Source organism: Mandrillus leucophaeus, unplaced genomic scaffold, assembly GCF_000951045.1.
Source record: "Mandrillus leucophaeus isolate KB7577 unplaced genomic scaffold, Mleu.le_1.0 Scaffold462, whole genome shotgun sequence".
NCBI lineage: Eukaryota > Metazoa > Chordata > Mammalia > Primates > Cercopithecidae > Mandrillus > Mandrillus leucophaeus.
Window position 1 is genome coordinate 990,780 of NW_012104943.1, and position 14,211 is coordinate 1,004,990.

Genomic DNA, 14,211 nt, shown 5'->3' on the forward strand with positions numbered 1-14,211 from the left:
GCCAGGATGGTCTCGATCTCCTGACCTCATGATCCGCCCGTCTCGGCCTCCCAAAGTGCTGGGATTACAGGCTTGAGCCACCGCGCCCGGCCTGGTTTTCATGTTAAGTGTGTAGTAAAAGAAGCTTTTCATAATATGAAACTACTTCATAATGCAGTTCAATCAAAAAAGACTTCTGGACCTCCACTATAAAAAGATTATATTTTTTCTTTATTTTCAGTTTTATAACATCCAACTTTCCATTCAAAATAATATTGCACACATTGTATAATTCAATTAATTTGCACATCCAACTCCTCAAATCTGGTCTTTTTAAAATGACTAACTGCTTAAACTTCATCTGTACTGAAAAAGACAACGTTAGATCCAGACATATTTTAAAGTCATCAGAACATACTCTTTAAAAAATCATCGTCAGCTGTTGGAAACCAGTTCAAACATTTTCTAATGAGTGAGATCCTTACAATAGGGATCTAAGGTTGGTTCATTGTGACAAGCCCCAGAAGAGACCACTGGCTCCTCCTGTCAATTAATTTGGGACTTGACTTTGCTGCTGAGTAAGAGAGGGCAGCATCCTAAGGGAGGAGTCTAATTACTGCTTCCAGCCACGATGGTAGGAAATCTTTTCTTGGCAGAAACAACCAGGGGGTGGGGGGAAAAGCTTTCATCAGAATTGAAGAGGAAATAACTGTCCTTCCAGAGCTTTTCTGAAGAGAGATGACTATTTCATTTCTGCTGTTTTTCTCATGTGGCTTAGTCTCAACATCTTACCTTACAATATAATACTACATTTGCTTGAAACTACCCATCAGACTAATCTCTTCTCACAATGACCAAGGCTAAACAACACTGTTCTTTATGATAGAGCTAAAAGCGGAGCCTAAAGTTGACTGTTAAAGTATTTGTAAATGAATATCTAAATGTATATCATTCCCCTATTCCTTAAAAATGTTTTGCCACAAATTTTTGGTAATCAGCAATCATCTTTTTAAATCCTCTATATTTGCCTATTTATTGTTATAGTTAATGGTTTCACTGACAATTTGGGGCAATTTCCCATGCTTCTGAGGTATAAAGATGTACTCTTGGCCCGTGTCAAGGATGAAAGGAATAAGGACTTTTCTTCTTCTAACACTCCTTACCTCCTAGGAGTGTTTAAGCACAAACTTATGCATTAGAGGGGGAAGAAAGCAGCAGCCCACTGGACAATTGTCATTGCAGAGGAGCCTCAGGGTTACAGTGAGAGAGAAATCATAGACTCTGCTTGTCCCACCCTCTAGGGTAAAGGACAGTAGTGTTTTTCTTTTTAAAAAATTTCCAGCCACACGCGGTGGCTCACACCTGTAATCCCAGCACTTTGGGAGGCTGAGGCGGGTGGATCACGAGGTCAGGAGTTCAAGACCAGCCTGGCCAAGATGGTGAAACCCCGTCTCTACTAAAAATACAAAAATCAGCCAGGCGTGGTGGCGGGCACCTGTAATCCCAGCTACTCGGGAGGCTGAGGCAGAGAATCGCTTGAACCCAGGAGGTGGAGGCTGCAGTGAGCCAAGATCACGGGAGTCCACTCCAGCCTGGGTGACAGAGCAAGACTCTGTCTCCAAAAAAAAAAAAAAAATTCCAATTTGATTTTCAATCCAAAAGTATTTTCTAATATATTTATAAGACATAATAAAAATGAATATAAAAACAAAGACAAAGTACAAATCCAGAGTTTATTGGATTCCCACAAACATAAATTACTCTGTCAAATTGTAATTTGTTTCCGAGTGTATACTTGCAGTTTTGGAACTCCTGGCAGACCACTAACAGAGCTTGGACAGCAAGGCCACAGACCACAACATTCATGAGGAAATGTATTTTGACCTCAATGTGATAAAATGCTTTACGAGGGGGTTGTCCTGCAGTAACTATAGGGAAAGTCTGGCTTTGAAAATTAATCTTTACAAATACGAACTTCCAAATATGAACCCTCACTGAATAAAGCACAGTTTGTAGGGGAAAAAAATATCAGGCTGTTTAGATTTCTTATGGACTAGTTGGCTTTGCTTTTGGCCTATTGTTCAAATGGGGCTATTTATTCCAAAATGCTTGTTCTGCAGACAGCAGATCCATCAATTCTTAATGAAGGAACATAGCCTACAATTACACTGTAACTGGCATCCAAAGTGGTGGGGTCTATTAAGAACATGAGGCACTGTAGTTTGTACTAACATCCTATTGGGGTTCATTTTACAGGTATCATTCCTTGGAATGCTTTCCCGGGAAAAATATGCGGCTCTGCCCTGGAGAACATCTGCAACACAAACGAGGTAAACTCATCACAGTTCAGAGGGCTCGTAAGAATAACCCTTGAATATTAGGCTGAGACAAGGGTTCTCCTAGCTATAGAAAGAGCGAGAGAGATGGTTAAAATGCTATTAAGGAAAGCTCCTTGTTTAGACTCTTTAAGATTGAGCTATATGTAACCATCACTATTCAGCCATTTTTGACCTACAAAAATGGTCACTTCATATGGTCCAACCCATTTGGGTGAGAATCCTTAAGAAGTGGAGAGCTTTTCCTTTGGGCAATAATTTAGAGGTGAACCCAAACCTACAAACCTAATAATATATCTAGATTCTTCTCTCACCTCTTCAGAAAGATTTTCAAAGTGGAACACCTGTCACAGAACACATGTAAGTTAATTTTCATAGAGGAGTCCCTCTGTTTCGTAGAGGAATTTGTGTATATGCCCAATTTTTAATAAATGAGGCCACAGTTAATCATTTATATTTCTGGAATGACTTGGCTACTTCTCTATTTCTCATTCATTCTTAATAGGGAGTGTGTCCTAACACTTTGGTTTAAATTGTCTCAGCCCTAGAACATTCTTCGGTCATTGGCTTGTAACTGTTTATAAATGCATTCGTAGGTGCTTGTATATTTAAGAAAATCCTGGCAAGCTTTTAAAAAGCAGTGAGTTACAGAAATAATCAGCTCCTACCCTATCCAACTTGTCAATTTGTATATCCATAATATGCAGTGGCTTGAAGCAGGGGCTCCCCACCTTGGCTGCACCTTTCAGCCATCAAGGCAGCACTATGTTATACTGATGGCTGAGGCCCAGCCCCTAGGTATTCAGATTTAATTGATTTGGGGGGCAGTCTGGGCATCAGAAAGTTTTTAAAGCTCCTCAGGTGACTCCACCATGAGGCCAGAGCATGAAGAGAAGGCAGGCCTGTGCCCAGTCTTGCAGAGAATAGCTGCAAAGGAGACAGATGAAGCAGCACCCCAGAATGAGTGTAGGCCATTTCATTACACATCAAATGCTTATGTTGGTGCCCTGTTCTTTTGTAGTTCTACATGTCCTATCACCTGTTCATTGTGGCCTGTGCAGGAGCTGGTGCCACCGTCATTGCCCTGGTGAGTAATGGCCCCAAGACCACCCTAGTCTAGCCTCCTCCCTCTAGCCTCTAAATGACAGATTTCCCTTCCAGCTTTTACCAGCCTATTGAAGCCAATGATTCTGGCACTCAACCTTGGTTAACTGGCGCCTGTGTAACTTACCACATGTAGTTTGCAGGAAGTATTAGTTGGCTGCCTTGGCACCAATTGTAGGTGATGTAATTTGGACTCTGGAAAGAAAAGAGGGTATCAACACCTATCAGCTAGACCAAGCATATTACCTTGTTGCACTGAGCACTTAGCTTCATGACTTCAGTCACACACAAATGAAATGCTCACTTGAGGCATTACCCATTTCTCTTTGCCAAGGATTAATTTACAAGTGGAAATATGCACATATATATACATTTATATAGTTACTCTCATACACAGTAGCTATGTTCCATAAAGTCACCTCAAGCACTGAATTAGCAAATGCTGGACCACTGCTCCTAGGGGAAATACATGGCTAGGTTCCTGTGAGCCTCTGGTCACATCATTTTCATCAACCTATCAACACATAAGCTTGTTTTGTGTGTTTCTGTGTAAATACACCTTATTTAATATATATTGTTGATTAATATTGAATTCATGTGAATGAAGCTTCTCTAATGAACATTTTCTCTGGTCAGGCAGTTTGCAATCATCTTGTGCTTAGGGACTCTAGACAGCACTATGCTTGGGAGCCATTTTAAGCAGCAAAATCACCCACAAAAAAAATGTTAAAAATGTGGCACTAAATATATTTCGAGTATACTTATTTACAGTCTGAGAGCTGAAACAAGAAGGCAGCGTGTTGCCTTGTTCAACCTCAGTTAGGAATGTGCATACTGGGCAACTCAACTTTCACCGCTCTGCACATGTCTGCTAATAACTGCAAAAGAAGTGCCTCAAGTATTAAGGGTTACAAATTAATCTTAGCAAGTAGGCAGTCACAAATATGGAATCTACAAGTAGTGAAAACCAACTGTATAAACACACGCTCTTATGTATGTATATGTTTGTACACATGTAATTTTGGAGGGCTTGGTTTGTGATTTGAGGAAAACCAACTAAGACTGGTAGAGCAAGGGGAAAATCTCAGCTGCTTGTAAATTAGTCATTCCCAGTTTTTCTGACCATTAAATCATTCCTTCCCCTTAGAATCTATGAAAAAAAACCACCTGTAAAATCATGGGGGTGACCTGTTCTTTTGGTTGAGCAACAGGTAGGAAAGATAACTGCCTGCTGCTGAGCAGATGGTTTTGGAAAGATGAGGGGATTAAGGCATTTAGCTTCATCCTTCTCATGCTGTTGACCCAGCTCTCTGTCTTGTTATTCTTCAAACACATCCAAGTACTTTTAATAAACTTAGGGAAGAACCAATGACTTACATTGTACATATGTGATGAGAAAAAGTTTGTGTGTGCTAGATAGGAAAATTGTCTCTTGTGATTTTAAGTGGGGAAAAAAAAGAAACACCTTAGACTATGAGCAGGCACCCATCCCCACCCAAGTTTAGAAGTGTCATGGCATTGGCCCTCACTGCCTGTATCTTACTGTCCTGTTTTGTTCTCTTCCACCAGCTGATCTACATGATGGCTACTACATATAACTATGCGGTTTTGAAGTTTAAGAGTCGGGAAGATTGCTGCACTAAATTCTAAATTGCATAAGGAGTTTTAGAGAGCTATGCTCTGTAGCATGAAATATTACTGACACTCCAGACTAAAGCAGAGTCTAGGTTTCTGCAGTTTTGTTACAGTAATTTGTAAATAGCTTTAGTAAACTCATCTTGCATGGTAGATTAATAAGATGACTTACTGTACATGAATTACACAATAATGAGATCTGGCTATTTCCACATTTTGAAAAGGATTCAGTTATTTACTGACACTGGTGAGCATCCTCTTTAAAATAATGTTCTCATACTTAAACTTTAGAGAGCAATATCTTTAAATGAAGTATTAACACTTTGGAATAATAACATTTTCTGTTATTTTTGATTGCTTGATAACCAGTTTCAATGATGAAAATGAAAACAAGTGCTGAAGATGAAATGGATTTAATCTGGATTTTGTTTTGTCACACCTTCTGGAAAATACTTTGCAAATATGTTCTAAATTTAAAACAATTTTTTTATGATCACATGGTTCACTACTAAATGACCCTCAAATAAGCCAGATGAAAATTTGAAGAAAAAGGTCACCCAGTTCTCTGAAAAAAAGGATTTATATGTGGATATTTTTCCCCCCCAACACCACAATCATTCCTTTAGAGCCCACAAAATTGGTAACCTTAAATTGTGTGTTTTGGTAAGTAATAACTGTTTCCTCATAGCTAGTTCTCAAGCTGCATGTAAGATTTTAACGGGAAGAGAAACTAGGCCTGGACCTGAAGGTCTCAAATATGTTGAGAAGGAAGTATGAACTATAAGGAACTTGAGATGTAGATTTATTTTGCAGGAAATACAAGGAAAATAGGAAAGAAGTGTTTGCCGCATCAAGTGTAAAGAATGATACTGAGGATTTTTGCATTTTATGAAATGAAATGGCATTTACAAAATGAAAAGTGTAGTTTCACAACTAAATTTTGTTAACAGACAGACTGCATGCTTTGCTTATAGTTCTTAATTTTGGTTTTGACATTCACTTAATTTTTTCCATGTTAAATATGTAGTTTAATTATTTACTCAAAATAAACATTGTTCATGCTTTTAGGCCTTTGGGGGAATTGATTTATCTACAGGTAGAAAATGTCTTTGCACACACTACACTTATTTCAACTATACAATGTGCTCCCAAACTTCCGCATCAATCTTTAAAATTACTCTCAAACTGGTTAAAAAAAAAAAAAACAAAAACACCCTCTTGTATTTCATTTTTGCTTTTTCTTAACAATACCTTTGGCCATTTTTTTCCAGTTCACTATGTTTGTGTACTAACTTTTCTTCAGCCTTTTAATGCGAAGCCAACTAGTAGAGCATGCTTTCAGGATTTGACAGCTCTGCTAGTAGAGCGAGTATTAATACAGAATAACCTTCGCCCCCTTTAAAGTCAAGTCCGTCTAATCTAACTAGCGCCTCGCTTTGCCTTCTCACATGCTCACTAGCCATCATGCTCACCCTTCTCTTCCAGATCCACTTCCTCATGATACTGTCTTCTAACTGGGCTTACTTAAAGGATGCGAGCAAAATGCAGGCTTACCAGGATATCAAAGCAAAGGAAGAACAGGAACTGCAAGATATCCAGTCTCGGTCAAAAGAACAACTCAATTCTTACACATAAATATTTGCCAGAGTGTTTCGACCGACGTATTTACAGCTCTGACAAATCATCAGACAGCTGCTCTGCAGTACAGATGTGTATCCCACCAAACTAATGTAGATGTACAAACACTTCACTGTCTGTCTCAAGCTGCTGGGATGTATCTCTAGGAAAACCTTCCAGTGGGTAAATCTTTTTCTTTAGAACAAATATTGGAGGTTTCATGTTAGCCATTTTAAAAGGCAACACTTTGGGAATCTGTGGTGGCATGTTCACATTTATTGCTAGGGCAATTCTACCAAGACACTAATGGAATATGTCACACCCCTTGATAGGGACCTGTGACATGCCAGCATCAAGGGGTAACACCATGAATTCATATATATGCCATCTGTCCTCAAATAAGTGTTATCTACATAGGAAATAAAATGGAATTGATGTAAAGTTCCATTTCTGACAGCTGACATTTATTAAGCTTTGGATCAAAGATAATGTGATTCTTATGACTGACTTTTCAAATTAGCTTTTCCCTCCCAAGTCCAGGACCCTTTAATTTCCTGAGTCAATCAGAAATATATTTTTCAATAATGCTAAAATTAGCTACAATTCTGCTGACCCTACTATTAAACAATCTGGATTCTGGACTCATTGACAAGCTTTCCAGAAGCAATTTTGTAACAGATTTCATTTTAACAAAATACTGATTCAATTTTCATTATTCTTGGGAAATGTCAGCTCTGCCTTAATGAGTATTTGCTTTAAATTTCTAAGAATTTATATCATAACTAGAGACCCAAATATCTTTCACAGAATTTTGTTCCATAAATGTTTTTAATTAAGAAGTGTTACCTTATTAAAATGACCACCATTCTAAACCATTTTTCAGTGGTCTGGATACTAAGTTTACAGTTTCATACCAACTATCTAAAACCTAATTGCAAATTGACCACAGACCTCTAACCTCCTGCTTTTACAGACTTGAATACTTAAGTAATTTAAATTAGGGTTGGTATTACATTTTTTCTTATCTAAATCTTAGTTTCCTGGAATAAAGTTTGATGTTCAGCAAGAAAACTGCTTGAGTTTAAGCCATTTTCAAAAGAAACTTGCCTTCTACATTATTGTGTTCCAGAACATTAAGTGACTGTAGGTACTGGGTATTAGTGATGGTAAACTTTGTGTTGTTCTTTATGAAATGATTCATATTAACTGTTGGGTGCATCAGTGCTTTTCAAAGGGGCTGCTTACTATAGGGTTAACTATGTATATTCATTGTTAAGAGTTAACTTGTGGTTTGGCTGTTTCCTGGATTTTATAACATATACATGTGCAGAAATGTATTCAAATGAAAGGAAGCATACCTTTATTAAGATGCTATTAAAATTGAACATCAAGTATAATATTTCATTGGGATTCTTTTTTTGGTTAATGCCTAAAAATGCCTATTTGGGATTTTTTTTTTTTAATTAAGAGAAGCTCTCTTCTGTGTAGAACAGTTGTTCCAAAATAGCTTAGTGTTTTGTTTTCCTGTTGCATGACAGATTTAACTATTATTTCCAGCAGTGGAGGTGCTGTCAGAGTCCAGTGTTCTAGAAGAGGCAGTGTCTAAAGCCTAATTTTACTTTTCTAATTCTGGTAGCTATTACCAGGAATTTTTGGAAGTTTTGTTTAAGTAGTCTAATATTTTTTATGTAAAGAGCATTAAATTTTGCTATGTATAAATTTTTGTAACCTAACAGTGAATCAATATTTTCTATCAGTGCCAAGGGCTTCCTGTAGTTCTATTCAAGTGTTACAATAAATATTTGTAGATAATAGTCGATACTTGTGTATGCTTATTTTAAATATCTATTTAGGTGGAAATAGTTGTGGATGTACTAAGAGTAATGAAATAAAATTATAGCTTCATTCACTTGCCTTTTTACCATACATAAATCCTATCTTTGTCCTCAGTATGGTGTCACTTTTGAATAATGTGCATAGTCAAGATTTCACATTGGTATGGAAATCAAGTCTGTGAGTGCTACTTGGTTTATTTCTGGCAAAAATCTTTTCAGCAATTTAAGAAAATATTATATAATCCACTGGGCTGTATTGGGCATAAAAGTGCCACTAGCACTTCTGTAGTTCTCTGTGTAAAGTAAGAATTTTTCTGAGTAGTTTTTCAACAAATAAATGCCATCTACCTATAGGATCAACGAGGCTTAAACTTGGGCAAAGTAGAAACAAAATAAGAGCATGTGTGTAGTTATTTTTCAAACCAAAGGTACAAAAGTCTTGATTTATTCTGGAATATAAAAAAACCTAGTTCTAACGGTTGACTCTCTAGAGTAGCAGAGCTAAATACGTTACTTAGGATTTTATTTTATAATCTGTTTAAACTCTTATCTGTCAACATGATTGTGCATTTGGATTCTGTGCATCTGACCTTTCTTAGTGAGGCCCAGCCTGTGTCACTGTTGACACATGGCCATTCCTAAATGAGGTGCTGACTCTAGATCATCACCCTTTGTTCACGTATGGCAGAACAATCAGGAGCTCAATTCGTGTGCTATTTGTCACCCTACTTAGTATCTTCTGTTTAAGTGGCATTTTGTGCAATTATTTAAGTCACATGAGTCAACAGAGGAAACTGTAAAATAATGGTTAGATAAAACCACAAGCAGCCTCTTAATTATCCACAGTGATCCTGCCACAAAACCTAGGACCCTTTAGAGGGATGAGTAGAGATTTTTTTCCAGTTCTGACTTGTAAAACTTGACCTTTAAGAGATGAAAATGAAGTCAATTATAGGGAAGGAGCCCATTCATTTAAAAACAAATGAAATACTTGAAGCCCATTCATTAAGTATGAGGACCAAAGATTCCATAATAAAGATGCTATCTCAGTCTGTTCCTGCCACTATAACAAAATAACTTAGACTGGGTGACTTATAAAGACCAGAAATGTGTTTCTTACCGTTTGAAGCTGGGAAGTCCAAGATCAAGGCACTGGCAGGTTGGATGTCTGGTGAAGGCCCGGTCTCTGCTTCCAAGATGGTGCCTTGTTGCTGTGTTCTCCAGAGGGGACCAATGCAGTGTCTTCAAATGGTGGAAGGGCAAAAGGGCCTCACTAGTTCCATTGAGCCCTTTTATAAGGTCACTAATCCCACTCTTAGTCACCTGTGAAAGGTGCCACCTCTTAATTCTATCACACTGGGGGGGTTTAAATTCCAACATATGAATTTTGGAGGGACACATACATTCAAACCACAGATGTCAAAAGTAAAGACCAGAGGCAATATCTTACTATTTCTAATGCCTAGAAAAATCTGTTTTTATGTTCAGGGACAAAACAGGAGTATGCTGAGAAAAATAACCTGTTTTACAGGTAGCAGCCCAACTTTGGAGAGAAAAGAACACAGCTTAAACTTCCAAAATGTAGGCCTGGAGTTGACCAATAAGATAGATTGACCAATAGGATAGATATACTCATTTAAAAATTTAAGGTAAAAATGAGGTTAAAAGCCAGTTCCTTTTATTATAATGAATGAGAAATACTATGACTGGAGAAGAGGTTTCACGTGACTAGATTATTCTCGGTTCACACACTGTGGTATCAAAATTATGAAAAAAAAAAAAAAAAAAAAACCCACACTGGATTACACACATTTTTATTGAGTTTTGTCTGATGATAGAGAAACATTTACAAAGGAGTAAATGTTATGTAACTTCTCATGGTATGTAAGTTAGAAGCTGGGCAGCAAACATGGTTACCAAGAGTCATCTGGTTCTTCATGAGAAAAGCCTGTTAAACTAAATTAGGGAAAGACAAAAATTAAAATGTAAAAATTTGTGTCAAGTTTATTTGCTATCTTCATAATGTTCTCAATTCCTTCCCTGGGGGGTTTCTGCCCTAGCTTACAATTTATATCAGGATCAATTTCACAAGTTAAAAAACTCAATCGTTTTTATAGTCAGTAATTTTGACTGATTCAATAACTTCTTACAGGCAATCTCAAACATCTAACCGTTTCTCTTGGCTGACAAAATGAGCAATTAACAGTTTGTGTATGAAACAGTATGTAGGGAAAACAGGTACCTTTCAACTTTGTCACTAGATTGCAGCGTGTCCACTAGGGAGCCTTCTTGGACCATCTTTTTTGAGCTCTGATTACATGGAGGGGGTGGAAAATTTTGAAATTAGATATGCATTAATTTTATGAAATACTTTTCTCTAAGAACCATTTTTGAAATATATATGTAATTTAAAAGTCTAAAAAAGAGGTGACTTTTAAACATGAAATTTAGCAAGCACATCAAAATAAACTATAGGGTATGCATTTAACACCCATATTACTACAGACTTACATAAAATATTAATGTCAGTACTAATGCATTTGTTATATGATAGATCTTTTCTTCCTTGTTCTTAATGAGCCACCCCAACTTTTAAAACCTCTTAAATCTTTTACCTTAAGCAAAAAAGCTATGAGTTTTTGTCAAAAGAGTAGAATATTTAAAAGACTCAAGGTTCCATTTGAACTTTGGATTTTCTATACTTTTCACCTTTTTGTCTTCAATGGAGAAGATGGATTCCCATCCCAAGAAGTTAAACCACGGAAGCCCTGGATGTCCCCCACCCACAGATTGCCCTGTCCATGGCACTGGCACCTTATCTGCTGACTGCTGGTCTTGCTCCTGCTGGATGATTTTCATGTATTTCTCTAAAGGGTTTTCACTGTGAGCAGATTTGTCTTTCATTTCTTGATTACTCATTTCTAATTCATTTTCCATTTCTAATTCATTTTCTATTTCAATCTTCAGTGATTCTTCAATCATCCTCTATAAAATAGGCACCAAAACAGAAAATACACAAATATATTTGTGAAACTTTATGTATTTTAAAAATGCACTAATATTAATCCCAATCCTTGAAGTACAGCCTGTGTGCCAGAGGACTAATTTTTAAAATTGAAGTCATTGCTATCATCAAAGGAAGACAAATATGTCATCTCAAGGAAGGTATTAATCGGCAAGTGTCCTGTGCTTTAGACTTGAATTAACCAGAAGTCCAAGGAACATTCATATATTAGAGTAATTAAAGCAAGACTTAGCAGGCATGTTAAGTGGACAGAGTAATCCATCTGCTAGGACCAGAATCGGGACACAGAAGGCAAGAAGAGAACTAGAGGAAGGAGGAAGGGAATGTGTGCCCCTGGAGGCAACCATGGACTGGCAGCCATCTCCTCCCTTGGGTTCTAGTCCCAGCTAGCTGACACTGACAGCCTCTTCTTTAAACCCTGTTTTCAAAGCAAAGTTCTGCAGCAAAGCACAGTCTACCTTTTTTACAGGCTTGTTTTAAGGATCAGATGAGAATGTACAAAAATTACCTTCAAAAACCATCCTTTACTACAAAACTCCTAAGCTGCACATTCTGTGCAGCCTTTCTCACCGTCTGTAAGACCAGGAGAGGACAGGGATGCCTTTTAAGGCACCTGCCGTTCCTCTGACTTTGTACACCAATTGACTCCCCTCCCTGAGCTCAATGTACTTACGAAAGGTGTACAACGGAGCAACCAGTACAGAAAATCAAGTCATACTTATTACCCTTTCCTGATACAGTTTTTCTAGTTCTCTTCGTTCCCTTTCTAAAACTTCTTGTAGATTACTCTGCCTTCTTTCTTCTCTCTGCCTTCGTTCTTTCACTTGCTGTTCCCGTATTTTTTCTTCTTCCTTTTGTTCTTCAATTTGTTTCTGATCTACACCTAATAGGACAGAAAATAAAGAGTAGCTTCCAGTATCAGACTGTTCAAATGAATGCAGGACCAGTCTGCAGAAGCCCTTGCCAAGACCCACGGAGACTCTGCTTGGCTTTTAGTTGACTCTGTGACCTGCTTCAAGTCACTGTTTCATTTTCACTCACTTCAAGCCCCCAACCCCACTCCTTGAACTGCACCCTACTTCACTTGGCTAAGACAAATAACAAGTCATCCTCACCATGACCAACTCCAATTGTCCTCCCTCCATGTCACATGCTCTCATCCTCTTCACAGATCTCCTCCCTCCTTTCCAAGGCAAACCCTGCATTTCTGCCTCTGCCTTTGATTGTAATCCCTCCCCTATCTTTAGGACCCTGACTGAGCCATTAATCCCTATTTCTGTACACAGTAGTTTTAGAAGTCTTACTCCCATAAAGATGCTCAAGTCTGTCCTACCCCAACAAAACAGAACAGAAATCACACCACTGCCCCCCCTCCCCGGCCATTCCAGCCATCTCACTGCTCATTCCCCACTTCCTCCAAACTGACGGCAGCCCTTCCTTGGGTTTTAGCGATCACTTGTATATGGATCCTTTCCATATCTTTTCCTCTACTCCTGATCTCTCTCCCTAGCCTCACGTCCACATTTCTGATAGTTCCCTGTCATCCGCATGTGGAAACCCCACAGCACCAGCTTTGTCCTGAGCGTGATCGTCCCAGTCCTTCGATCATGCTCTTTCTACCCTCCAACCACTCAGCCACCAGCGCTTGCAGGTTCACACTCCCTGTCCTGTGGCTGCAACAGGGGCCCTTCTCACCATCTTCCTGGACTACTGAAACAGCCCAGTCAAGGCTCTCCCTGAAGCCGGTCTCTGCCTTCCAACAACCTGTGGTCATCTGCACCAGTCATTTCCTGACAGGAAGATGTGGATCTGCTGTGTGTGCAGCATCTCCACTCTGATAGAGTCCAATGTCATGGTAGTCCAGGCTCTGACAATCTGCCCTTTTCTTTCCAGACTGATTTCCTACATCACCACCAACTTTGTACTAGAAATATTTCATCTGTACCAACCCACTCACTGGGGCCTGGCCATGGCTGTATCTTCCTTGCTCAGCATTCACCTTCACTGTCTCCTCAGTCTGTAGCACTCCCTTGCTCTCACAAAGTCTGAAATGCTGTTCAAGACCCAACTGAAATGCCACCTCCTCCTTATTCCTGAAGTGACAAGTAACCACTCCAGCATCTTACTTGCAGGGTATCTTGTACCTGCTTTGTCAAAAACTACACATATTTGTTTCTTCCACTTCTATTCCTTCCAGGCAAGGCCCATATTTTAATTACTTGTCTGTTCTCTCTGCATCTTGGTACAGGTCCCTACATCTCAAAAGTTTAATTAGACCCCAATCCCAGAGACAATTATGCTGACCTTTCTCTTCTGGCTCTGACCCATAACCTACATTTTTTTTTTTAACCCAAGCAATGCTAATAAGCAGAAAAATTCATAGGTTCAGCAGAGGACTTTGAACCTTTTTGCTGTGCCTTGTTCTAAAGCGATCAGCAGGAACTGAGTTTTACCAATAGGAGAGAAGCAACACAGTTTCTTCTCTCTCTCCCCACATCTCTTCTGAATCCTTCTCATGAAATTAAAATACCAGAGGAGATAGTTGATCATTTCCACAGGCAGAAATGCAACTTCCTCCTTGCTAGAAGAAGAAAAAATGGTTACTCCTAAACAAGATCGCTCTCTTATATGGAATAGTAATCTCAAAATAGGAATGTTGTTTAAGCACCAATTACAAAAT

At 38.6% G+C, this 14,211-nt stretch overlaps 2 protein-coding genes across 15 annotated transcripts in view; one reads left to right on the plus strand and one right to left on the minus strand.

Annotated features, from left to right (window-relative positions):
* GPM6B (glycoprotein M6B) overlaps nt 1-8,576 on the plus strand; it is a 184,129-nt gene extending 175,553 nt beyond the window's left edge. For 6 of the 11 annotated variants that reach the window (XM_011994819.1, XM_011994823.1, XM_011994827.1 and 3 more), the window contains 3 exons: nt 2,236-2,309; nt 3,337-3,402; nt 6,540-8,576. In XM_011994819.1, coding sequence (XP_011850209.1) covers nt 2,236-2,309; nt 3,337-3,402; nt 6,540-6,689 — 290 coding nt within the window. In that variant the 3' untranslated portion in view covers nt 6,690-8,576. Of the gene's footprint in view, nt 1-2,235; nt 2,310-3,336; nt 3,540-4,988 lie in introns of those variants that run through there. The other 5 variants (XM_011994825.1, XM_011994828.1, XM_011994820.1 and 2 more) reach the window with 2 other exon arrangements.
* A 1,591-nt stretch (nt 8,577-10,167) lies between these two features.
* Nucleotides 10,168-14,211, minus strand: part of OFD1 (oral-facial-digital syndrome 1) — a 34,471-nt gene continuing 30,427 nt past the window's right edge. For all 4 annotated transcript variants that reach the window (XM_011994830.1, XM_011994832.1, XM_011994829.1 and 1 more), the window contains 4 exons: nt 12,257-12,414; nt 11,321-11,491; nt 10,749-10,816; nt 10,168-10,462 (listed from right to left, as the gene is read on the minus strand). In XM_011994830.1, the coding sequence (XP_011850220.1) occupies nt 10,420-10,462; nt 10,749-10,816; nt 11,321-11,491; nt 12,257-12,414 (440 nt within the window). In that variant the 3' untranslated portion in view covers nt 10,168-10,419. The remainder of the gene's footprint in view (nt 10,463-10,748; nt 10,817-11,320; nt 11,492-12,256; nt 12,415-14,211) is intronic.